Genomic DNA, 12,500 nt, shown 5'->3' with positions numbered 1-12,500 from the left:
GCTGGCTGTCCGGCTTTTGTCCTGCCAGAGAAAATGGAGGGAATTCTGAGAGGAGGAGCGGCATAGAGAGAGGGAAGGAGGGGGAGGAGAGTCAGTTGGAGTGCCATTCATGTGTAGAAGTTTTGTGAACTTTAGGTTCATCGCTATGCGGGGGGGAGGGGACACATGAGCCACCAAGTGGTTATCGTTGGCCCACGATTAATTATTTGTTATTGATATTACATCCTATGCGTAGCCTTGCCATTTTGCCTTCTCGTAAGTGCAGATGTTCAGTGAAAGAGTGTAGGAATGTTGAACGAATGATGTCACTTAGAATTTTTCAGTGTTGGTCCACAGCCGATCAGCACACTGGTGCACCGCAACTTTCAACCACAGCAGTGCCTGCAGCTAATCTGGGGTATTGATTGTGCAGTAATGAGGCTTGCCAATCGAGTAACCAGCCGACTCAGTCAACCAAATCTCATCTTTTTATTCCCCAGACGCTAAAAGAGGCAGGGCCAACACAAAAGCATGTGCTGTCTCCTCCCTCCTCTTTGAGCTGATCACCACGGTAGTGTGTGCAGTTTGTGTGCATTGTCAGGGAACTGGTATCTGAAAGAGTGGGGACATAAGCACTAAGCAGACAAGGCAGATTTGCCACATGATTAAGAAGCTTGTAAAGGAGTGAATAGAAATTCTCCTTCCAGAGGAAAGGAAGTGTGCGGGAATAACAGAACATGCAGGAAAGGGAAGAATAGAAGAGAGGTTTGATGGTAGTTTGACTTCATCATTGTGCAGACCTTTAGCTTAGGGGGCACATTATGCTTTTTAATTATACCAGAAAGACATGAATAGGTGAATTCTTCTGGTCTGTATTTTCTGTTGTACTGTCAAAAATAATTTGGAGGAATATAAACAATTGCTAGACAGCAGAGTTCAATATACAGTAGTGTTCAGAATAATAGTAGTGCTATGTGACTAAAAAGATTAATCCAGGTTTTGAGTATATTTCTTATTGTTACATGGGAAACAAGGTACCAGTAGATTCAGTAGATTCTCACAAATCCAACAAGACCAAGCATTCATGATATGCACACTCTTTAGGCTATGAAATTGGGCTATTAGTAAAAAAAAAGTAGAAAAGGGGGTGTTCACAATAATGGTAGCATCTGCTGTTGACGCTACATACTCAAAACTATTATGTGCAAACTGCTTTTTAGCAATCCTGTGAATCACTAAACTAGTATTTAGTTGTATAACCACAGTTTTTTATGATTTCTTCACATCTGCGAGGCATTAATTTTGTTGGTTTGGAACCAAGATTTTGCTCATTTACTAGTATGCTTGGGGTCATTGTCTTGTTGAAACACCCATTTCAAGGGCATATCCTCTTCAGCATAAGGCAACATGACGTCTTCAAGTATTTTGACATATCCAAACTGATCCATGATACCTGGTATTCAGTATATAGGCCCAACACCATAGTAGGAGAAACATGCCCATATCATGATGCTTGCACCACCATGCTTCACTGTCTTCACTGTGAACTGTGGCTTGAATTCAGAGTTTGGGGGTCATCTCACAAACTGTCTGCGGCCCTTGGACCCAAAAAGAAGAATTTTACTCATCAGTCCACAAAATATTCCTCTATTTCTCTTTAGGCCAGTTGATGTGTTCTTTGGCAAATTGTAACCTCTTCTGCACGTCTTTTATTTAACAGAGGGACTTTGCGGGGGATTCTTGCAAATAAATTAGTTTCACACAGGCGTCTTCTAACTGTCACAGCACTTACAGGTAACTCCAGATTGTTTTTGATCATCCTGGAGCTGATCAATGGGTGAGCCTTTGCCATTCTGGTTATTCTTCTATCCATTTTGATGGTTGTTTTCCATTTTCTTCCACGCGTCTCTGTTTTTTGTCCATTTTTAAAGCATTGGAGATCATTGTAGATGAACAGCCTATAATTTTTTGCACCTGCATGTAAGTTTCCCCTCTCCCATCAACTTTTTAATCAAACGACGCTGTTCTTCTGAACAGTGTCTTGAACGTCCCATTTTCCTCAGGCTTTCAAAGAGAAAAGCATGTTCAACAGGTGCTGGCTTCATCCTTAAATAGGGGACACCTGATTCACACCTGTTTGTTCCACACAATTGACGAACTCACTGACTGAATGCCACACTACTATTATTGTGAACACCCCTTTTTCTACTTTTTTTTTTTTTTTTTTTACTAATAGCCCAATTTCATAGCCTTAAGAGTGTACATATCATGAATGCTTGGTCTTGTTGGATTTATGAGAATCTACTGAATCTCCTGGTACCTTGTTTCCCATGTAACAATAAGAAATATACTCAAAACCTGGATTAATCTTTTTAGTCACATAGCACTACTATTATTCTGAACACTACTGTAAAGACGTGATTGTCCAGGAAAAGTAGAAAAGCAGTTCATGCATCACTGGTGCTCTTGCGTTCCAAATCTGACAGGCACGGATTTGTAGTTCTAAGTGGTCAAATTCTTTATTTTCTCCACATTGTTTATGACTGACTCAACTGTACAGACAACACCATTGTACTTACGCTTATAATGTGGGGCACTGCGACTTTATGTGCAGTTTTCAACTGAACAGTTCACGTCTCTCAGCTTTTCTTACTTGAGGTCTAATTGGACAGCTCATTAGAAACTACTGACATATACCTGTCAAATAATGTATTACGTATTTGAAATGTTTAGAATGATCTTACAGGCTGCTTGCACCGGATGGGTTACTGACCTTGACTTCATGGACGATACTGGGAACTTTGCTTAGTCAAAGATACTCTGATTGCAGCTTTTGAGTAGCTGAATGAGGAATCTGGATTTATGATGACCTTGAATCAAGACCAAGATCCAGGCTTTCATTGACTTCTTGGATTACATTGTCAGTACCCTTATGCAGTAAAAGTATCTGACTTGTAGAGACATTCGCTTATCTTGCAGTGACATTCATGTCTCTGGGTTCTCAGCCTTTGGGATTGAAAGATGCTTTGAAAGAGCTTATGGTCTCTTGATGTCACTGGACAGAGGTGTTTAGCAGTTTCAATCTTTGCGGCCCTGGTTCTTGCCGTCTTACTGTACGGTTGTGAGATGTGGATGCTAACCAGTCGACAACTAGATGTCCTCAAGTACCAAGGCTGTGACTTTGGGTTTGATTTACTCAGATGCTACATAAGGAGTGCTAAATTGTGTGGGCTTTCCAAACTTTTGTGTGTTGGGGTGGAGAATGTTTTGTGGATGATTTATTTAGAATAACTGCGCAAATGACAGCAGGTGGTAATGTGATGGTAGACAGCAGCATGTAAATGAGAATTTTCAATCCAAGCCTAAGTGCAAAATAAAGAATGCACAGCATAAGACAAACTTGTGCGTGTTATCTGCAAATGCCATATAATAAACATTCAAACATTTACCAAATCAAAAATGAATGGGCCTTGAGAATAGTTTATTTGCATTTTTTTTTTTTGTCCCAGTGAAACTAAGTGTTTTGCACTTTCTTGTGTTATGCTGATTTTTAATGTGGTGTTGTCTGTTTTGTACATTTTACATTTTTATCGAATAAATTAAAATATCACAGGAGGTGTGCAGTGTAGGCATGGGCTGGTATGAGATTTGAATGGTATGATAACCGTGGGCAAAAATACTGTGGTTTTACGGTTTCACTGTATTATTGTATAGCTTTAAACTGTGCTTTAAAAACATTATGGCTAGTTGCATATGAAGCGCGTGTGATTCAGGCGCACTAATTGACGCGATGTCTACCGCTACGAGCACTATACCGCTAATAATTTTAGAGAAAATACCAAAATAATAGTCACTCTTCTGTGGAAAACATGACTTACTTGCTTCGGGAGAAATGTGGCTGGAATAATGTCCGGAACTCCTGATACTCAATATTGGCCCAGCTTCACCAACAGAGTGCTTGGAATAGATGTATTTGTCCTTCTTGACATGTTTGTGGGAGAAATTTCATCAACCACAAGCACGACTCGAGTCCACCACTTGTACTTCTCAGTGGTTTCCAGGATGGGATAAAGTTTACTCCTTCTGTGTAATCCTTTGCGGTTATCTTGAATCACTCCGCGTCCGACACCGGCCACAGCTACGGTACTTTGTTGCCACCGTTTTTGGTTTGAAGGGCTATTCCGCGGAAAATAAAATGAAAAAGCCGACTTGGTTCTTTTAGATGGAGGGAAAAGTTCAGTGCAGGCTTCGCCTCCTTCAGCCATGATGCAGAGCTAGCTAACGTTAGCTGCCTGTTTGTAAACAGAGACAGGGGTGTGCGCCAGGGGGAAGGGCGGCAGCGGCAGCGTCCGCTCTGCCTGTCAAGAACTCTCATAACCCGCTCATACCGTAGGGACGGTATAACGTAAAATTTTAGTGGTTTTGATACCGTGGGCTTTTCATACCGTGCTATACTGTGAAACCGGTTATCGGCCCATGTCTAGTGCAGTTTGGCATAACTCCAACAGTCACTACTTGCATTAAAATGTTGGTTTAAGGCGATTATCTTGAAATGACGTTCTCACGTTTTCACGACAGCATGATCACACAGGTGTTAATATATTATCTGTCCAGGGAGCTGTCCACGGTCCTGACCGAAGATTGTGATGACCACTGCCAGCCCCTGTGTGCATTGATGCGATGACTGAGAGTGACCACAAACCTTTTTTGTAATCTGAGTTTAGTGTTAATTATTTAGGCTTATTTGGCTTTCTGGGGTTTTTCTTTACTCTGGTACATGACTTAAACACCGGAACCTGTATAAACAACAGGCGTGCGTTCGCTGGTCCTACAGTGAGTCATTGCTTATACTGAGGAGGACAAGAGCACAACCGATATGGACTTTTTCGGGGCTGATATGATATCAATATTAAGGAGTAAATCAATTTACAATGCTGATATATTTACTGACATACATAAAACTGGAAATTATTGCTGGCATTTCATTATCAAATCCTTATGATGCAGAAACATAATTAAAGCTTGATATTTTACAGTTTAAACCTGAACATTGTTAGAAATAATGATACATATAACAGCCAGCAAATGTTCGTCACACTGTCTTCACTCTGATTGACAGTCGCTGTGTTGCATCACTCAGTATTTGCATAAAATAGGCTTCTTGTCTATTTTGGCCCCACCTAGGTTGTGTCACAGCGATCTCTCTCTCTCTCTCTCTCTCTCTCTCTCTCTCTCTCTCTCTCTCTCTCTCTCTCTCTCTCTCTCTCTCTCTCGTCATATCAACAAAAGCTCGGCTCATATCAGCCGATATTATTGACTAACTGATACACTCAGTTTGTCAGTTAGTTAGTCCGTCTGGCTGTAATGGGGACGTACTGTAGACAGAGTTATTTGTGAGGACACACACATACACACGCTTTGCTTCAGGGAGAGCTGCTGTCACGTTGTAATTAGTTTCTCTGGAGTGAACATTAACATTCCTGTCTAAGAATTTACAGTCGTTGCCAGCATGCTTATAAACACACTCGTAAACACGCTTAAACACCTGCTAATACACAAATATACACAACACATTGACTCACTGCATTACCCTACACATGCATGCTGAGTCCTCAGCAGCAAAACACTTCTTGCCAATGCTGACAAACATAAAACTAATACTTAAAGACCTACAGCTTAAGTCTCCGGGCACATTAGGGCCTCAAAATACACAATTATGTGCACATGCTAAAACACACATACTGGATTGTAAACAAGTAAAGGTGACACGGTATTTAATTTCATCACACTTATAATGCATACCCAGTGTATTTGGGACACTTTTTTTCTTATTCCTTTAGAAAGTTTTTTTTTTAAATTCTATGTTTTTATTATTATTATTATTATTATTATTATTATTATTATTATTATTTTACCTTGATTGTACTGTTTGTATTCTAATATGCAGTAGTGTTCAGAATAATAGTAGTGCTGTGTGACTAAAAAGATTAATCCAGGTTTTGAGTATATTTCTTATTGTTACATGGGAAACAATGTACCAGTAGATTCAGTAGATTCTCACAAATTCAACAAGACCAAGCATTCATGATATGCACACTCATAAGGCTATGAAATTGGGCTATTAGTAAAAAAAAAAAAAAAGTAGAAAAGGGTGTGAATCAGGTGTCCCCTAATTAAGGATGAAGCCAGCACCTGTTGAACATGCTTTTCTCTTTGAAAGCCTGAGCAAAATGGGACATTCAAGACATTGTTCAGAAGAACAGCGTAGTTTGATTAAAAAGATTAAAAAGGAGAGGGGGAAACTTATACGCAGGTGCAAAAAATTATAGGCTGTTCATCTACAGTGATCTCCAATGCTTTAAAATGGAAAAAAAAAAAAAACAGATGCGTAGAAGAAAACGGAAAACAACCATTAAAATGGATAGAAGAATAACCAGAATGGCAAAGGCTCCAGGATGATCAAAGACAGTCTGGAGTTACCTGTAAGTGCTGTGACAGTTAGAAGACGCCTGTGTGAAGCTAATTTATTTGCAAGAATCCCCCACAAAGTCCCTCTGTTAAATAAAAGACACGTGCAGAAGAGGTTACAATTTGCCAAAGAACACATCAACTGGCCTAAAGAGAAATGGAGGAATATTTTGTGGACTGATGAGAGTAAAATTGTTCTTTTTGGGTCCAAGAGCCACAGACAGTTTGTGAGACGACCCCCAAACTCTGAGTTCAAGCCACAGTTCAAGTGAAGACAGTGAAGCATGGTGGTGCAAGCATCATGATATGGGCATGTTTCTCCTACTATGGTATTGGGCCTATATATCGCATACCAGGTATCATGGATCAGTTTGGATATGTCAAAATACTTGAAGAGGTCATGTTGCCTTATGCTGAAGAGGACATGCCCTTGAAATGGGTGTTTCAACAAGACAATGACCCCAAGCATACTAGTAAATGAGCAAAATCTTGGTTCCAAACCAACAAAATTAATGCCTCGCAGATGTGAAGAAATCATGAAAAACTGTTGTTATACAACTAAATACTAGTTTGGTGATTCACAGGATTACTAAAAAAGCAGTTTGAACATAATACTTTTGAGTATGTAGCGTCAACAGCAGATGCTAATATTATTGTGAACACCCCCTTTTCTACTTTTTTTTACTGATAGCCCAATTCCATAGCCTTAAGAGTGTGCATATCATGAATGCTTGGTCTTGTTGGATTTGTGAGAATCTACTGAATCTACTGGTACCTTGTTTCCCATGTAACAATAAGAAATATACTCAGAACCTGGATTAATCTTTTTAGTCACATAGCACTACTATTATTCTGAACACTACTGTATGTGTGTGTTCAGGTCTCACCAGCAAAACCTTGACACGAAGAGTTTGTCTGATTCGATGAGTGTTAACTTCAAACAAAATCACTTAAGTGCAGTATGTAATATATTTTGCGTCATGCCTTATACACTCTTTGAAACATGCAAACTGAAGCCACACCTGGCAGCTTTTCATTAAGCTTTGAGCATCTGATGCAGATGGAAAAGCGCTATATAAATGCAGTCCATTTGCCATTTTTATCCGGAGTAAATTCAAATAGGGCTAATTGGAGCAAATGGACCAAAACGCTGACCTGACTTTTTAGTCATCATTTATACGGAAAAGATAAGTCTTTGATCTTATTACATCATGTTTTTGGTGGAATTCTTTGTCGGTTGATGTTATTCACACAAATCAAAATCTGCTAAAACTACATTTTATGGGTTCTTCTGTTAGATGGACATGGAATATTCATATGGTGCAAAATATGATAAATATTTAACATGCTCGTAAAAGTCAAATATTGATATTTATAATATTGACATTTGTGTGCCGTTTTGCATGACACTTAAATTGAGAGTATCCCAGGAATGTTGACGTCACCACCGGACGGAAAAAATCTGTTTTTGTGTTTCCCATTTATATAAGTGAATAAGAATCCAATTTAAACCCAAATCAGTGTTCCTGAGAACTAAAGGTGATATTGGTGACTCAATAAAGAGTAGGTGCAGCTTTGTATAAAATTTTAGTTGAGTTTATTTTAAGATGCTATTCGTTGTTATAAAAGCACAAATTGTTGAAGTCAAATGTAGAGAGAGAACAGTAACAGTCCAATGTGAATATGTGGTTTTATGAAATAGTAATAACACCGTATTGTAATCCATGTGACAGACGGTGTGTTATAGTTCTGTCATCTTGCCAATATGGGAAAATATGCTTTTTATGACTAAAATGAGCAAGAAAATGGGACTAAGAAATAGCTCTCTTTTAGCTTATTATTTGCACCAAATTGCATGTAATATTTTAAATTTTCCTGGGGAGGTCCCCCAGATCCTCCACTGGGTGTTGTAGCCTCAACATCCTGAAAAAAGGTTTTTTTTTTGCAAAGGCCTTCTCACATCACTGATTAACAGTTTTGGAATTATACCCATTTTTTTAGGACACAGTCACTACTTTTTCAGAGCTCATAAGCAATTGGATAAACTAAATATCAGAGTAATATATATAAATATATATATATATATATATATATATATATATATATATATATCATAGATTTCCCAAACAATAAGTAACACCAGACTATAAGTCATCTGTCAAAAATGCATCATGAAGAGGGAGAGAAAAAAAGAAAACCTTTTGCAACAAAAGCTTATTTAGTCACATACTAGCTCAAAGAACATAGGCCACCATTTCACCCTTTTTTTAACATATAATTTCCCTCAAAGTCACAGGACTTCTCAAACTAGGGGGAAAAAACCACTACAATTTATAGTCCAGAAAATACAATAATCTTTGTCACAGCCAGTTTTCTTTAGATGAGTCAAAGGATAGATTCATGGACGTTTCCAAGTTGCTGAATATGTGTTGGACTTACTTAGCTCAGTCATGAATACAAACAATATCGTACTGTATGTAAATCTTTCTGGAGTAGACTGTCCTCAAAAAAAAAAAGTTGCTGTGTAAGAAGGAAACTGTTGAGGGAAGCCACCAAGACACCAATGAATGTGCTGAAGATGTATTTAGCTGTGATTGACGAAACTGTGTCATGCATCTTTTGCATGTATAGTCACAGTTTTGTGGTGGAATGAAACAGAAGGATTTTCATGCAAGAAAACGAACCAAATCTAGGCTAGAGTCTCCCATGTGCCTTCTGACAAATTGGACATAGATATCTGTCTATCTATACATCCATCCACTGTGAAGTTTTGTGTGTATAGATGCACACAAAACATTTCAACTGTTGCTTGTGTTTTTTTCCAGACATACCAACCTGGAGACTAACTGTAGCCCCCCCCAGTAACATGTTTCTTAGGGGTAAGTGGGCTGCATGTCCAGTGGACCTCCTTGTGAAAGCTCATCGTGTTATGACTGAAACAGTATAGCCACTTCAGTTCAGATCTCTGTTGTCATAGCTGGTTTAAGAGTGGACTTGCAAGTTTTTATAATGAGCAGATGCAAAGGCTAATTCTAACTTTTGTATTCCACTCACCATACGCACTTTGTTTTTCCAGCCAAACCTACTGTTGAAGGGGATGAACGTCAAACACTTACTACAAATACGTCAGGTTTAAATACGTCACTTGCCTTTATTTGTGCCAGAGGTTTACTGCCAGATTTCATTGTTGCATTTCTGTCCTTGGTTGCCTTATTAACAGAAAATAGTGTCAGAGGCAGCCCAGTGCTTTAGTAACACTTTAACTGTGGAATTGACTCCAAAGTCTTCAGAATTGGTTTTCGGCATAGTGCAACTACAAACTAGGTGTGTACTATCCCGTTTCTTCTTCTTTTTCTTTTTTTTTTCTTCCTTTTTTCCTCCCAAAGTGGGCTGTGGTGACTTGTAGACATGGTGATTCCACTCAGACACCACACTGCCCTCTGCTGACACATTGCTCATTTACCCTCCTTGCCTCTCACTCACTTCTCGTCTTTCTTTCGTGCAGTGTGCTAGTGCTTACAGCGATAAGAATTTCCCTGATCAAACAACTCTTGCAAAGTCCTATTTAAATAGTCTCTGTTCCAAATCTGGAATGGAAAGTCTTGTTCTCACCCATATTAATTCAGCTTCCTTCTATTTCATAGATGGAACGACCTGTGTCGTCTTGCATGTTCTTGTTTCTGCAGCATGAGTTTTTATTAGGTGTGTACACGTTTCCAAGCACCTTCACCCCAAGAGGCTTTTCATCAGCATCACCTGCTTCACCACTGAAGATGTCTATCCTCTTGTGAGCCGGTTCCCATCTGGGCCCGGCCCTGTCACATGGGCCTTCCTCAGCTTATGTTTCCTGTTTTTGCCACCTGATATCTGTCACCTGCTAGTCAGCGAGCCAACACCCTGTTTGTCTCTCTCCAGCTTTGTCCCTCCTTTCTAGCTTCCTGTCCCTCTTCCACCATTATATGTGAGACAGCCACCAGCTACAAGGCCAAGGCTGGGAAACATGTTCAACACCAGGAACAAACTGACAATCTCTATCTTGCACTACGAGCTCTGCAACAAGCAAAACTTTGAAAATGCCTTGTTAGTCTATGTCCAAATACAATATATCCAACTAGTTATTGGATAACATTCACGGACCTTTGGCACTCTTGTCTGAACATGATGTTTAGCATTTATAGATGTGTTTGCAGTGATTTTCTTTGTGTCAGTCAATATTTAATGTCTGCACGTTGATGCAGGAGTGTAATGCTGCTACCACTTATAAAACGTATCCCAATGAAAGTGTCTTGAGATTCTACTTTAGTGTAATAATCTCTAGTTACAGAATTACAAGCTTTGTTTTTCTTCCTGCCGGCCTGAGGTTTAATTTGATTTTAGGCATAGGCTCTTTGCAGACGACTGTGCAACATATGTACACAAAATCATCCCTGAATAATGAGTTTATCCAAATTCCTAACCCAGGAAGCGCAAGTCATCGGGTTCCACTAAAGTTTTCCTTCTTGACAGCATCTGCTGAAACAAATGGCATTGTACGGTGTAGACAGTGAGTCCTCTGTGGGCTGATTGAGGGGCTAATAACTGCATAGCTTTGCCAGTTCGCTCTTCTTGTTCAGTGTTCCCTGCCATTCTGTCTTGTCTGTTAATCTGAATGGCAGATGACACATGGACACACTCAAAGGCGCACACATGGCACGGCTGGTGGAGGAATGTTTCTGAATGCTGTCCCATCCAACAGCCAAGCACTTGGCTCGGCTACAGCCGCAGCACTCTCCTTAGCTTTTCAGTTAAAAGCTGTTTTGTTGGTTGGCATTGGCATGGTGAAGAAGAGCTCCAGAGGATATCAGCATGATTTGGCTTTAAATCTGTTTATAGAGATACCCCCCCACCAAAAAAAAAAAAAAAAAGTATGCTTTGTATGCTGGCTTTACAGTTGTGGCTACAGTATTCCAGATAATTTTTAATGGAAAAAAAAAACAAAAAAAAACAAAACACTTGGAATCACACCCTAAAGCTGTACTTTTTGACCGGGTTTATAGTGCTGTCATTTGTTTTCACAGCCTTTCTTCAGACTACTGAACCTACGCAAGCTTGGCCTGAGTGACAATGACATCCAGAGACTTCCTCCTGAGGTGGCTAACTTCATGCAGCTGGTGGAACTGGACATCTCCAGAAACGGTACTCAGCTTCCAAGAATTTTTCACTGAAACTCTTCTGGTTGTTTACCACAGTTACTGATTCATTACCATTAATTTTTGTGATGGGTGTTTTCATAAAAAATGGTGTGGGTGTACGCCTGAGCAAATATAACAGATTTTGCTGTCAACATGCAAGATGAATCAATGTTTTGAAGTGGTCACCTCAAATGTAGGGATGTGACTATAGAGTGTAGCTCGTCAGCAAACCATTACAGACACAGATGGAAAGTAAATGGTCTGCAAATGGACTGCACTTATATAGCGCTTTTCTATTTGAATCAGAAGCTCAAAGTGCTTTATATTGATGCCTTGCATTCACACACACATACACCGATGTCAGGGTGCTGCCATGCAAGGCGCTCACTACACACTGAGAGCAACTTGGGGATTAAGGACCTTGCCCAAGGAATTTTCTGGCCTGACAGGAGTTTGAACAGTGTATATATATATATATATATATATATATATATATATATATATATATGTGTGTGTGTATGTGTGTGTATATATATATATATATGTGTGTGTATATATATATATATATGTGTGTGTGTATATATATATATATGTGTGTGTGTATATATATATATATGTGTGTGTGTATATATATATATATATGTGTGTGTATATATATATATATATATGTGTGTGTATATATATATATGTGTGTGTATATATGTATATATATATATGTGTGTGTATATATATATATATATATATGTGTGTGTATATATATATATATATATATATGTGTGTGTATATATATATATATATGTGTGTGTGTATATATATATATGTATATATATATATATATATATATATATATATATATATGTGTGTGTGTATATATATATATAT

At 38.8% G+C, this 12,500-nt stretch overlaps 1 protein-coding gene across 1 annotated transcript in view; it reads left to right on the top strand.

Annotated features, from left to right (window-relative positions):
• scrib (scribble planar cell polarity protein) overlaps positions 1–12,500 on the top strand; it is a 218,711-nt gene that overhangs the window by 116,314 nt on the left and 89,897 nt on the right. Inside the window, 1 exon segment of the mRNA XM_034167047.1 lies at positions 11,505–11,622. Coding sequence (XP_034022938.1) covers positions 11,505–11,622 — 118 coding nt within the window.

This window comes from Thalassophryne amazonica, chromosome 1 (genome assembly GCF_902500255.1).
Source record: "Thalassophryne amazonica chromosome 1, fThaAma1.1, whole genome shotgun sequence".
Classification (NCBI taxonomy): domain Eukaryota; kingdom Metazoa; phylum Chordata; class Actinopteri; order Batrachoidiformes; family Batrachoididae; genus Thalassophryne; species Thalassophryne amazonica.
Note: the sequence above shows the minus strand (reverse complement) of the source record. Positions and strands in the feature narration are given on the sequence as shown.